At 44.5% G+C, this 15,226-nt stretch overlaps 1 protein-coding gene across 1 annotated transcript in view; it reads right to left on the bottom strand.

Annotated features, from left to right (window-relative positions):
- Positions 1-2,330: 2,330 nt before the first annotated feature.
- LOC133643113 (troponin I, slow skeletal muscle-like) overlaps positions 2,331-15,226 on the bottom strand; it is a gene marked incomplete at its 5' end in the record, with an annotated part of 16,199 nt that continues 3,303 nt past the window's right edge. Inside the window, 5 exons of the mRNA XM_062037526.1 lie at positions 2,331-2,846; positions 2,902-3,078; positions 6,105-6,194; positions 6,263-6,394; positions 6,457-6,498. Of these exons, the coding sequence (XP_061893510.1) occupies positions 2,742-2,846; positions 2,902-3,078; positions 6,105-6,194; positions 6,263-6,394; positions 6,457-6,498 (546 nt within the window). The remainder of the gene's footprint in view (positions 2,847-2,901; positions 3,079-6,104; positions 6,195-6,262; positions 6,395-6,456; positions 6,499-15,226) is intronic.

Here is a 15,226-nt window from a genome sequence, read left to right as displayed (position 1 = left end):
GTGTTTTATTTTGTATTTTGTACACTACTTCCTGTCCCGCACGATCCGCTCTGCTCTGTGCAGACTTGATGTGCCGTGCTCAATTGATGAGTAACCCCTGACTGCAGCCTGCAGATCGAGGAGGGGCTTAAATTTTCCCTAAATGTGGGCTGGTCTAAACGTTTAAGCAGAAAGCGGGAGAACGTATTTCCGTCTGAGTCCATACTACTGTGCGCTTTTCTGCCTTGAGGTAAGTTGCCGCTCTCTGACTACCTTGAACCGATACTTGCCATTGTTAAACATTTATGGAAGCTTAAGGAATGTATTTGGCTAGGCTAAAACATTTTTTTTTCTTTACAGATCAAACATTTTTAGCCTAGGGTGAAAAATAAAATCAATGATGCAAAGTCTTCTGTCTTTGGTTTATTTGACTTAGCTAATATAATTGAGTGTACAAAATAATATGTGTCTATACTCTTATGGAAATGCTATGGTTTATATATATATATATTTTTTTTTTCATGGTAAAAAAATACATTTGACAAGTTAAAAGTAGGAATGTCTAAGGGGTGAACCCATGGGTTAAACGTTTAGACCAGCCCACATTTAGGGAAAATAAGCCCCTCCTCGATCTGCGGGCTGCAGCCAGGGGCACTTGTCTAATGTGGGTAATATTTCAGAAAAACGCTGTATTATTCTATTATTCAATGTTTCAGCTTCTGTTTTTGCCGGATGTCGGAGCACGGCGCATCAATTGCAAGTGCCCCTGGCTGCAGCCCGCAGATCGAGGAGGGGCTTATTTTCCCTAAATGTGGGCTGGTCTAAATGTTTAACCCACGGGTTCACCCCTTAGACCAGTGGTTCTCAACCTTTTTTCAGTGATGTACCCCCTGTGAAATTTTTTTTAATTCAAGTACCCCCTAATCAGAGCAAAGCATTTTTGGTTGAAAAAAAGAGATAAAAAGTAAAATACAGCACTATGTCATCAGTTTCTGATTTAGTAAATTGTATAACAGTGCAAATAATTTTTCATTTGTGGTGGTCTTTCTTGAACAATTTGGAAAAAATATATAAACATAACTAAAAACTTGTTGAAAAATAAACAAGTGATTCAATTATAAATAAAGATTTCTACACATAGAAGTAATCATCAACTTAAAGTGCCCTCTTTGGGGATTGTAATACAGATCCATCTGAATTCATGAACTTAATTCTAAACATTTCTTCACAAAAAAAGAAATCTTTAACATCAATATTTATGGAACATGTCCACAAAAAATCTAGCTGTCAACACTAAATATTGCATTGTTGCATTGTAATGAATGGAATAGCCTACTTGATTTGATGTTCAGTTTATGAACTTACATTCATATTTTGTTGAAGTATTATTCAATAGATATATTTATTAAGGATTTTTGAATTGTTGCTATATTTTTAGAAGATTTTTAAAAAATCTCACGTACCCCTTGGCATACCTTCAAGTACCCCCATTTGAGAACCACTGCCTTAGACATTCCTACTTTTAACTTGTCAAATGTATTTTTTTACCATGAAAAAAAAAAAATAATAATAATATATATAAACCATAGCATTTCCATAAGAGTATAGACACATATTATTTTGTACACTCAATTATATTAACTAAGTCAAATAGACCAAAGACAGAAGACTTTGCATCATTGATTTTATTTTTCACCCTAGGCTAAAAATGTTTGATCTGTAAAGAAAAAAAAATGTTTTAGCCTAGCCAAATACATTCCTTAAGCTTCCATAAATGTTTAACAATGGCAAGTATCGGTTCAAGGTAGTCAGAGAGCGGCAACTTACCTCAAGGCAGAAAAGCGCGCAGTAGTATGGACTCAGACGAAAATACGTTCTCCCGCTTTCTGCTTAAACGTTTAGACCAGCCCACATTTAGGGAAAATTTAAGCCCCTCCTCGATCTGCAGGCTGCAGTCAGGGGTTACTCATATTAGATGCTGAATAAGTGGACGGCGACTAGACCATAAATCACAGCTTCAAGTTGCTTCACTGTCACGTCTCAGGGGCGCAGCTGGCTCTCTCTCTCATTTACTCACTTACTCGCCCTCTCTCTCTCTATCTGGCGGAGCGGCAGGCTCAAACAACCCGGTATTACAAGAAAACGTGGAGTTTTTGTACCGCTGTTTTTTTTTTTTGTTTTCTTTTTACATCTGACAGGAATTTATTAATGTTGTTTAAAGAAAAAAACAAAAAAGACACACACACACAGGCAGAGGGCACTTTTTATGGCGAGGCAAAAAAGGGCAGGGGCTCAAGCACCCATAGGGCCCTATGTGTGCACGCGCCTGCCTCGGAGTAAACGGAGCCAAGCCCTTGGTTTAACCTCATTTCCCCTCGCTTCCCGCCGTGTGTTTAAGAGACACTGCTGTGTTTGGATGGAGACAGGTGTGGACAATATTGTCCCCACACTAAAAGTACACAGAAAGCTACCTTAGAAAAGTATAAGAATATACATTAAAAAGTCCAAATTGGAGGCCTGTAGATCCATGTGTTGGACATTTTGTTTGGTAAAAAAAAAAAAGAGAATACAATTAATTCGACCGCATTTCTACATTTTAATTCCTTGGTATGCAAACATATGGTGGAATAACACTCAGTTATATGAGGGAGAATCATCAGGTGGTACAAAGTACAAGGGCAGTGTGGTAAATAAAAGACGACATGCAGTGCAGACGAAACATGCTGAGTCAGGAGTTTAGTGCATCTTCACTGGGCGGGGCCTCACTGGGCGGGGCTTTTGGCTGCGTCAAACATCTTCTTGCGGCCCTCCATCCCTGACATGGCCTCCACGTTCTTCCTCCAGTCGCTCACCTCCACCGTCTTCTCCTGAGGAGCACAGTGTGAGAAGACCACCTCTGATAACGTCCATCTTCCCACAGACCTTCTCCACGTCCTCCTTCTTCACCGACTTGAGGTTGGCTCGCAGGTCCAAGGACACTTTGTGCTTGGAGCCCAGCAGGGAGCGCAGGATGGCGTCCGCAGAGACCCTCACCCTTCGAAGGCTGGGTCTCTTAAACTTGCCTCGTAAGTCCAGCACCTTGATGTTCAGGTCTTGGATCTGAGGACCACATTAGTCCACAAATATTCATATCACCGCATCAGATTAATAAAGGCCAGACTTTCCACTACAGCAGGCACCGGGGCCCACTCCAATATTAACACTGGATGAGTCATATTGCTCCTGATTGTAATCATACTTGTCAAAGATATGAAAATATGTTTTTTTTTTATTTGATGCTAAAAAATATTGATGTAATCATAGTAGTATCGACTAGATACGCTCTTGTACTTGGTATCATTACAGTGGATGTCAGGTGTAGATCCACCCATGGCATTTGTTTACATTGTGACGCCGGTGAGCTATTGTATCCTTTTACGGTGTGTAGTGAAGCATGTTTAGCTATTCCTCCTCCTCCAGTGATAATGCTACTTGTAAGAAACATACTTTATTTGTCGCCATGGAGGCCAGGATTAGTGATTTAGAAGTAGCTAAAACACTGAGGATGGACGTTAGCCGCTAGCTAGCTAGCCATGTCTTAAAGCAGCTCTTCCTGAGGGTGTTTCAGTGTTATAACTTCACCTTTATCTTTACTTTTTACACCAAAATGCGTCCGTTCTCCCTTTTCTGTCTACACACTGTGTCTGCTTGTATGTACTCTGTGTGTGTGCGCTGCCCAACATGCTCCTCTGCTCCTAAAACCAGCAATGTCACCACGTGACGACGCGCCGTCATGCTTGTTTACAAATGAAAAGGGGAACCGGTACTTTTCAAACAGAGTATAGTACCGTTTTTGATTGAATAGTACCGCCATACTATACTAGTACCGGTATACCGTACAACCCTACTGTACACATATGATAGCAGTATTTAGTATTCAATAACATACATTATTGAAGCAGATAATAATAATTACTAGGGCTGCAACCATTCTCCCTTCTGATATTTTAGTCTTCATATTGCACCACACATTTTCAATGTCTGGACTACAGGCAGGCCAGTATAGTACCCGCACTCTTTTACTATGAAGCCACGCTGTTGTAACACGTGGCTTGGCATTGTCTTGCTGAAATAAGCAGGGGCGTCCATGATAACAACATATGTTGCTCCAAAAGCTGTATGTACCTTTCAGCATTAATGGTGCCTTCACAGATGTGTAAGTTACCCATGTCTTGGGCACTAATACACCCCCATACCATCACACATGCTGCCTTTTACACTTTCACCCTAGAACAATCCGGATGGTTCTTTTCCTCTTTGGTCCACAGTTTCCAAAAACAATTTGAAATGGGGACTCGTCAGACCACAGAACACTTTTCCATTTTGCATCAGTCCATCTTAGATGAGCTCGGGCCCAGCGAAGTGTTTCTGGGTGTTGTTGATAAATGGCTTTGGCTTTGCATAGTAGAGTTTTAACTTGCACTTACAGATGTAGCAACCAACTGTAGTTACTGACAGTGGTTTTCTGAAGTGTTCCTGAGCCCATGTGGTGATATCCTTTACACACCGTTGTGGCTTTTTGATGCAGTAGCGCCTGAGGGATCCAAGGTATGTAATATCATGGCTTACGTGCAGTGATATCTCCAGATTCTCTGAACCTTTTGATGATATTACGGAGCATAGATGGTGAAATCCCTAAATTCCTTGCAATAGCTGGTTGAGAAATGTTGTTCTTAAACAATTTGCTCAGGCATTTGTTGACAAAGTGGTGACCCTCGCCCCGTCCTTGTTTGTGAATGACTGAGCATTTCATGGAAGCTGCTTTTATACCCAATCATGTCACCCACCTGTTCCCAATTAGCCTGTTCACCTGTGGGATGTTCCAAATAAGTCTTTGATGAGCATTCCTCAACTTTCTCAGTCTTTTTTGCCACTTGTGCCAGCTTTTTTGAAACATGTTGCAGGCATCAATTTACAAATGAGCTAATATTTGCAAAAAATACCAAAGTTTCTCAGTGTGAACATGAAATATCTTGTCTTTGCAGTCTATTCAATTGAATATAAGTTGAAAAGGATTTGTTGTATTCTCTTTTTATTTACCATTTACACAACGTGACAACTTCACTGCTTTTGGGGTTATGTAAATATTCATGTTTAAATCACTTTTACTGCAAATGATTATCAGCTCCAAATATCGGTTATCAGCCTTCTTTAATTACTAACAATCTGTATCGGCCCTAAAAAAAAACATAACACTATAAATAATATTGACTTTACATACTGTACAATTATGTTGTGATAAAATGTATGCATTGTAACTAAGTTATTCATAAATAACAATAATAATACATGCTTGTTAAATAAACTGTCAATAAAATTCAAATGCAAATCAAAATACAATTTCACCGCTTTAGTCATAGTTTTTGTGCTTAAAAAACTTCTCTGACTTTAGCTCCAGACTTCTTCTGTTTGTTTGATGATGTCATTACTACTATTGTCATTACTGCCACAAGTGGTGGAAAAATGTATTACAACTGAGATGTGTTGCTGGGCCTCTAGGGGGCGCTTGGTTATGAAACACTGACGTCTGGTGTTTGTGTACCTCTCTGGTGGTTGTGTACCTCTCTGGTGGTTGTGTACCTCTCTGGTGTTGCTTACCTCTCTGGTGGTTGTTTACATCTCTGGTGGTTGTGTACCTCTCTGGTGTTTGTGTACCTCTCTGGTGTTTGTGTACCTCTCTGATGGTTGTGTACCTCTCTGGTGTTGCGTACCTCTCTGGTGGTTGTTTACATTTCTGGTGGTTGTGTACCTCTCTGGTGTTTGTGTACCTCTTTGATGTTTGTGTACCTCTCTGGTGGTTGTGTACCTCTCTGGTGTTGCGTACCTCTCTGGTGGTTGTGTACCTCTCTGGTGGTGGTGTACCTCTTTGGTGTTGTGTACCTCTCTGGTGGTTGTGTACCTCTCTGGTGTTGCGTACCTCTCTGGTGGTTGTGTACCTCTCTGGTGGTTGTGTACCTCTCTGGTGGTTGTGTACCTCTCTGGTGTTGCGTACCTCTCTGGTGGTTGTGTACCTCTCTGGTGGTTGTGTACCTCTCTGGTGTTGCGTACCTCTCTGGTGGTTGTGTACCTCTCTGGTGGTTGTGTACCTCTCTGGTGTTGTGCAGGACTTTGGCTTCAATGTCGTAGCGCTCCTCGTCCACCTTGTGGATCTTGGAGTGCAGGTCCTCACAGAGTCTCTACGTGGACATGAGAAGACATGAAGGAGCTGCCATGTTCACTGATGACCAGTCAGGAGATAAAGTACCTGCAGTTCCTCTAAGTTCATGGAGTTGGTCTCCAACACAGGTGCTTTGTCATCCAAGTAGTTATTCTTCTGCTCCTCCTTGTCCACCATCTCCTGCTCCAGATGCTCTTTGGCCCTGGCCACCATCAAGCTCTGTGACACAGCTGTTTACTTTCGGCTCCTCTGCCCCTGAACACTTCCACCTGAACACTCACCTTCAGCATGAGCTTGCGAGAAGCCGAGATTTTAGATTTCCTCTGCAACAACAATCAAAGACGTCGATAAAAATTGGCGTGTTGAAAAAATTCTATTGGGGTTGTACCCGTAACATGTACAATCAATCAATCAATCCATCCATCCATCTTCAACCGCTTATCCGGAATGGGGTAGCGGGGACAACAGCTCCAGCAGAGACCCCCCCAGACTTCCCTCTCCAGAGCAACATTAGCAACTTCCTCCTGGGGAATCCTGAAGCGTTCCCAGGCCAGAGAGAAGATGTAATCCCCCCATCTGGTCCTTGGCCTGCTGCAGGGTCTCCTCCCAGTGGGACGTGCAACGAGGACCTCCCTAGGGAGACGCTGGTGAGGCATCCGCACGAGATGCCCTAACCACCTAAGCTGGCTCCTTTCCAAGGGAAGGAGCAGCGGCTCTACTCCGAGTCTCTCTCGGGTGCCTGAACTTCTCACCCTATCTCTAAGTGAGATTCCAGCCACCCTTCTGAGGAAACTCATTTCGGCCGCTTGTATCTTATTCTTTGGGTCATGACCCAAATTTCATGACCATAGGTGAGAGTAGGAATGTAGATAGTTCGGTAGACCGAGAGCTTTGCCTTCTAGCTCAGCTCTCGTTTGGTCACAACAGTGCGGCAGAGAGACTGCAATGCTGCCCCAGCTGCTCCGATTCTCCGGCTGATTTCCTTCTCCATCTTTCCCTCACTTGTGAACAAGACCCCGAGATACTTAAACTCCTCCACCTGGGACAGAGTCTCGTCCTCTACCTGGACTGTACAAACAATCGGTTTCCTGCTGAGAACCATGGCCTCAGATTTGGAGATGCTGATCCTCATTGCAGCCGCCGAACACTCGGCTGCGAACCGATCCAGTGAGAGCTGAAGGTCACGAACCGAAGGTGCCATCAGGACCACATCATCTGCAAACAGCAGTGACGCAACCTTTAGCCCCCCGAGACGTATACCCTCTCCGCCATGGTCATGACTCTGCCTAGAAATCCTGTCCATGAAAATCACAAACAGGATAGGTGACAGACCGCAGCCCTGGCGGAGACCAACCCCCACTGGAAACGGATCCGACTTACATCCAAGCACCCGGACACAACTCTCGCTTTGGTTGTACAGTGATTGGATGGCCCTCAGCAGGGTTCATCTCACTCCGTACTCCCTCAGCACCTCCCACAAGATCTCCCGGGGGACCCGGTCATACGCCTTCTCCAAATCCACAAAGCACATGTAGACTGGATAGGCATACTCCCAGGCCTTCTCCAGGATTCTCCTTTCCAGTAGCTTGTCGTAAACTTTCCCAGAGGCTGAGTAGTGTGATACCCCTGTAATTTGCACACACCCTCTGGTCCCCCTTTTTGAAAAGGGGAACCATCACCCCAGTCTGCCACTCCCTCGGCACTGTCCCAGACTTCCACACAATATTAAAAAGAGCCTTCAGCATTTCTGGACGGATCTCGTCAACCCCCGAAGCTTTGCCACTGTGGATTTGTCTAACTACCTCAGTGACTTCACTCTGAGAGATCGACGTCGATCCCCCATCATCCTCAGGCTCCGCTCCTGTCATGGAGGGTGTGTCTGATGTAGTTGGGTTCAGGAGTTCCTCAAAGTGCTCTTTCCAACGTCCTACGACTTCCTCACTTGAAGTCAGCGGAGTCCAAACCTTGCTGTACACAGCTTGGATGGTTCCCTGCTTCCCCCTCCTGAGGTGCCGTATGGTCTTCCAGAACATATACTGTACATATATACAGTATATATATATATATATATATATATATATATATATATATATATATATATATATATATATATATATATATATATATATATATATATATATATATACATACATATGTATATACAGTATATACATATACATATATGTATACCTCAGTGGCCTAGTGGTTAGAGTGTCCGCCCTGAGATGGGTAGGTTGTGAGTTCAAACCCCGGCCAAGTCATACCAAAGACTATAAAAATGGAAGCCATTACCTCCCTGCTTGGCACTCAGCATCAAAGGTTGGAATTGGGGGTTAAATCACCAAAAATGATTCCCGGGTGCGGCACCGCTGCTGCTCACTGCTCCCCTCACCTCCCAGGGGGTGTTCAAGGGGATGGTTCAAATGCAGAGGACAAATTTCACCACACCTAGTGTGTGTGTGTGTGTGTGTGTGTGTGTGACAATCATTGGTACTTTAACTTTAACTTAATATATGTATGTATATATATGTATATATGTGTGTGTGTATATATATATATATATATATATATATATATATATATATATATATATATATATATAGATATATATATATATATATATATATATATATATATATATACACACACACATATATACATATATATACATACATATATTAAGTTAAAGTTAATATATGTTATTACCAGAGGTAAAGAAGATCCACTAACTTTAACTTAATATATGTATGTATATATATGTATATATGTGTGTGTGTATATATATATATATATATATATATATATATATATATATATATATATATATATATATATATATATATACACACACACATATATACATATATATACATACATATATTAAGTTAAAGTTAGTGGATCTTCTTTACCTCTGGTGATCCAGTCGGCTCCCCTTGTTTCTGGAGGCTCTCCCAATCCTTCTTCCACCTGTGAAAGTCTATTTTGCTCCCATGGAAGACTGGTAGGGATGTAGGCTTTATCCTCACAATGGGATGTGTTGGTTGGCCAGGTCGTCCTCCTGCACCTTGATCAGCCAGCCTCCTGGATGTGGCGAATTCAGCTTTCCTCAACTTGAGCCTGTAGTGAGCTGCTTTCACTTGTGTTAGTTTGTCATCCATCTCGTCCTTTAAGTGCTGAGGGATCCATTTCTCCCAATGGGCCATGGTATGGATGGTAACACTCACCGTCTCATTCAGCAGGGTGAGGTAAACGTCATAGCCTTCCACGTTGTTGCTTTCAACAGGGACACTTCATTCACACTGAGTTTCAACTCCACAATATATATATATATATATATATATATATATATATATATATATATACATATATACATATATATATATATATATATATATATATATATATATATATATATATATATATATATATATATATATATATATATATATATATATATATATATATATATTGTGGAGTTGAAACTCAGTGTGAATGAAGTGTATAGTATATATATATATATATATATATATATATATATATATATATATATATATATATATATATATATATATATATATATATATATATATATATATATATATATATATATATATTGTGGAGTTGAAACTCAGTGTGAATGAAGTGTCCCTGTTGAAAGCAACAACGTGGAAGGCTATGACGTTTACCTCACCCTGCTGAATGAGACGGTGAGTGTTACCATCCATACCATGGCCCATTGGGAGAAATGGATCCCTCAGCACTTAAAGGACGAGATGGATGACAAACTAACACAAGTGAAAGCAGCTCACTACAGGCTCAAGTTGAGGAAAGCTGAATTCGCCACATCCAGGAGGCTGGCTGATCAAGGTGCAGGAGGACGACCTGGCCAACCAACACATCCCATTGTGAGGATAAAGCCTACATCCCTACCAGTCTTCCATGGGAGCAAAATAGACTTTCACAGGTGGAAGAAGGATTGGGAGAGCCTCCAGAAACAAGGGGAGCCGACTGGATCACCAGAGGTAAAGAAGATCCAGCTGTTGGAGAGCGTCAGTGATTCCATTGCCAAGGAACTAAGACTGTCCACCTACACCACAGCAACAGATATCTTCAGGGTCCTCGAAAACAGGTACGGCAACAAATCAACGATCACAGTCGAAATCTTGGAAGCGCTGGACAAGATGGCACAAGTCAAGGGGAACCAGCCCAGGAAGGTCATTGACCTAATACAAGCTGTGGAGAAGGCCCTGGCTGACCTGACGGAGCTAGGAAACTCTGGAGCCATCAGAAACCCCCTCGTCATCAGGTCGATTGAAAGCAAGTTACCAGATTTCATAAAAAGAGACTGGCTGATGTATATGGTTGAGCCCACCAACCGTGTAACCCCAGACAACCATTTTGATATGCTCCTAAAGTTCCTAAAGAGCCAGGAGGAAATACTGGAACGACTCGAGCAACTAAAGCTGGTGGACAAAGCGGAAGAAGCAGACAGGAAGAAGCCAGAAAGAAAGTTTGCATCTACCAGGGCTACGAGTAAAGATGGTGACGAGGTCTGTGGCATTTGTGGTGGTGGTGGGCACACCAACAAGATCTACTTTTGCAAGAAGTTTAAAGGCTTGAAGCTACATGAGAAGAAAATGGCCCTGAAGAAGCTGGGAGCGTGCAGGAAGTGTCTTGGGTATCACGACGCAGGTGGCTACTGCAGAGACACCTTCCTATGCGGAAACCAAGACTGCAAAAGGGCAAGCGGCACACCTGACCACCACTACTTCCTATGCCCAACAGCAGAGGCCAGAAGAGAAGGAAGCAAAGGTGCAAAAGGAGGAAAAGAAGGAAAAGGTAAATTCACTGAGGAACAGGAGGCCTTCTTGTCACAACTTGCCCCAGAACTGGCAGAGAAGGGCAGAAAGGCATTCTCGAACCGAGCCTCAATGACTCTCAAATCAGCGGGCCAGTCTGAACTGCTGAAGGAAACTGGGCTGGCTGAGTTACCAGTGATGATGATGTTGATGATGGTCACAGCTAACGCAGGTCAGAAGATTGGCACACTTATAGACCTGGCATCCGACACAAATTACATCACTCACAAAGCTGCCGAAAGACTTGGCCTGAGAAGTGAAGACATAGCGCTGGTCGTACATGGAGTTGGAGGCATGACAATGAAAGTCAGGACGAAAAGGTACCTCCTGAAGGTCCGAGTCAAGACTCCCAAGGGGACTGAGCGAGCACATCAACTGGTCTGCTATGGCCTGGAGCAAATTGCAAAGGTCCATCAAGCAACTGAACCCGAAAAGTTGAAAAGCTTCTTCCCAGATGTCCAGCTTGAGGAGTTAGAAAGACCAGAGGAAGTCGAGCTCCTCATAAGCCATCGCGAGGGACGACTCGCACCCCAAAGACTAAAAGTCATCGGTGACCTTGTCCTATGGGAGAGCCCCCTGGGCAAAACAGTCGGTGGAGCACACCCTGACTTGCTCGAAGAAGTGGAGGTGGCAGCATATGAGTCAAGAACCCACTTTGCCCGCTCCATGAGAACCGCTGCTGTCCGATACCAAGAGATCACAGTCCCAGCGTCTGAGCCAGGCCGGCTACAGCAGGACGATGTGGCCCACGCAACTACATCTGCCAGTAACCGTGAATTTCTTGATTGGTGGCACTGGGACAGCATCGGAGCTGCATGTGAGCCGAAATGTGGAAGCTGCCGATGTGGAAACTGTCCTCCAGGAGGAAAGGACATGACCCTGGCGGAGGAGAGGGAGTTTGAGATCATTAAAGGAGGACTCACCTACAAGATGGAGGACTCTCACTCCCCAACTCCACACTGGGATGCCAAATATCCCTGGACTGAAAATCCAGCCTCTCTCCCCAACAACAAAAGAGCAGTCCAAGCTTGCTTCTTGAGAATGGAAAAGCAACTGAGCAAAGACCCAGACTGGAATGTTGCATATTCCACCCAGATCCATGAAATGGTCCAAAGAGGCGCAGCCATAAAACTCACCAATGAAGTCATGGAGAAGTGGAAAGGACCAGTTTGGTATGTCAGCCACTTGGTGGCGCCAAATCCCCATTCAGTGACTACACCAGTTCGTATTGTCTGGAACAGCAGCCAAAAATACAACGGAGTGAGCATGAATGATCTTCTCCTAAAAGGACCAGATGTTCTCAACCCCATCAGAGCTGTCCTGCTCCGATTCAGAGAAGGAGTGAACGCAGCTCTGGGCGACATCAGAAAGATGTATAACTCTGTCTGGTTGGAAGAGCGAGAGATGCATCTGCACAGGTTCCTGTGGAGAGACAGCCCAGAAGAGGAAATCAGTGAGTATGCCGTCACCAGAGTCAATATGGGCGACAAACCTGCTGGCTGCATTGCTCAATTGGCCATGAGGGAAACTGCAAGTCTGCCCAACTTCACTCACCTGCAGGATGAACGCAGAGTCATTGAAGAAGACAGCTACGTGGATGACCTGTTGACCTCCCACAATGACCTGAACAGACTTGACCAAATCACAGCTGGAGTTGAAGAGGTCCTAAAGGCTGGAGGCTTCTTCCTCAAACCATGGGTCAGGTCAGGGCAAAGTGGGAGGAAAGAAACTGAAGCGGATGTCCTAAAGCCAGAGCAAGGAAACACCTTGATTCTTCCAAACCAAATAAGAGAAGGAGAGAACAAAGCCCTGGGCATCGGCTACCAGGTGGACAAAGACAAACTGTACATGCTGACGGCGGTTAACTTTTCCAATAGGAAGAAAAAGATGAGAGTTGGCAAAGATCTTCTTGAAGAGGAGGTGAGAGCTGAAACGCCTAACCCACTGACGAGGAGAGCTCTCCTAAGCCAAGTTGCTGCACTGTACGACCCAATCGGCCTAGTTGCACCGGTCAAGCAGAAGGGAGCAATTCTCGTCCGTAAAGCATTCCAAGAAGGAGGGGGTGGCAAGCTGACCCAAGAAACCTGGGATCAACCTCTTTCAGAAAGACTCAGGGAAGAAGCCATACAGCTCTTCGAGGAATATGCCCAGCTTGGACAGGTGAAATTCCACAGGAGCCTCACACCGCCCGACTGGAAAGGGAAACCCTACGGCATCACATTTTCTGACGGAAGTGACAAAACCTATGGTGCTGTGATGTACGTCAGATGGGAGACAAGTCACGGAACTGAAGTTCGATTCGTGGAAGCAAAGGCCAAACTGACACCCCTGGACCAAAAGGGAGATGCTGTAAAAGCAGAAATCTGTGGCGCAGTCTTTGCTGCCAGAATTCGGAAGTACGTGGAGAAACATGCCCGTATGAAGATTGAGAAATGGTTCCACCTACTGGACAGTCAAACAGTCCTCGGGGCCATCCAACGAGAATCATACGGATACCAAACCTTCTTCGCCAACAGAGTGGGCGAAATCCAGATGTCCGGGCCAGTGCAAGACTGGTGGTGGACCAGAGGAGATCTGAACATTGCTGACTTAATAACAAGAGGAGGCAATCCCAAAGACTTAAATGAGGAATCCACATGGCAAAACGGACCAGAGTTCCTGAAGTGGCCAGTGGAGGAGTGGCCTATTCAGTCAGCTGGAGAAGTTGCAGCCCAGGCCAGGGAGAGTGTAAACAAGCTTCAAAGAAAGGCATTCTCTGCTGCACTGACCAGAGCTCAAGCTAAGATGAGTCGGCAAAAAGAAGACCCACTGGCCACTCCGGAAAAGGAAAGTCCCTGTGAAGAATCGAAACCTATTATGCCAAGAAGAAAACCCACTAGCTGGGTGAAACATCTTGTGGTTGTAAAAAGGTTCAGTAGCCTGACAAAACTGATCAGAGTTGTTGCCTGGACACGACGAGCTGCCGAGCAGTGGCTGAAGAGGAGGTCGAACCCAGGACAACCAAAGTGGGAGGCAACACCCAAGCAGGCTGGATTGGCTGGCACTGAACTAGAAGGTGCACGTGAAGACGTCTTCCTCGCAGCTCAAGAAGGTGTAACATTCCCAGTCACTACTCTGAGCAGATTGGCAGTATTCAAAGATGTGAAAACTGGACTCCTCGTTTGTGCAGGGAGGATCCAGATATTTAACGAAGATGAGACAGCCGTGCCAGTCTTGCCATTTGAAGCATGGGTGTCAACATTGCTGGCACAAGAATCCCATGACGCTAACCACGAGGGGGTAGCAGGAACCCTTCTACGGATGAGGAAGACAGCGTGGATAATAAAGGGCCGGAGAATTGCCAAGAAAGTAGTTGACAGCTGCATAGTTTGCAGAAAGAACAGAGCAGAGAAGTGTCAACAAATCATGGCAGACTTGCCTCCAGAGCGAACCACCCCAGCTGCTCCTTTTGAATTCACAACCATGGACCTATTCGGCCCTTATGAAGTGAAGGATGAAGTGAAGAAAAAAACCAGACTGAAAGTGTGGGGAATCGTCTTCAGTTGCATGGCCTCCCGTGCCATACACACTGAACTAGTGAGTGACCAGTCATCCCAAGGCTTCCTCCTCGCCTATCAGAGGTTCACGTCACTCAGAGGACATCCCAGGAAGCTCTGGTCAGACCCCGGCACAAATTTTGTGGGCGCCAAACCTGCTCTGGAACAGCTGTACACATTCCTTGACCGACTGGACAAGTCTCAAGTCGAAGACATGGCTGCCAACCATGGAACAGAATGGTCCTGGAAGATCCACCCTGCGGATTCTCCCCACAGAAATGGTGCTGCAGAAGCGGCTGTCAGAGTGGTCAAACGGGCCCTGACCAATGTCGGCGGAGATGGTGTCTTCACCTGGGGTGAATTTCAAACCTTCCTCTACATGGCTGCCAACCTTGCAAATGAGCGACCAATCGATGCAAGAACTCAAAGCAGGGAAGACTGTGTGGAATACATCACCCCGAACTCTCTGCTCCTAGGGCGTGCCAACCCTAAGGGAGATCCTGGAGACTTCCAGTTTGATCGCTATCCTTATAAAAGACTGCAAGTAATTCAAGCTGAAGTCACCAAATTCTGGAAGAAATGGAGCCAACTAGCTGGACCCAACCTCTTCATAAGAAACAAATGGCACACCAAAGAGCGAAATGTTTCTGTCGGAG

This window comes from Entelurus aequoreus, linkage group LG26 (assembly GCF_033978785.1).
Source record: "Entelurus aequoreus isolate RoL-2023_Sb linkage group LG26, RoL_Eaeq_v1.1, whole genome shotgun sequence".
Lineage (NCBI taxonomy): Eukaryota > Metazoa > Chordata > Actinopteri > Syngnathiformes > Syngnathidae > Entelurus > Entelurus aequoreus.
The sequence above is the reverse complement of the archived record's forward strand: the minus strand, read 5'-3'. Positions and strand labels throughout refer to the sequence as shown.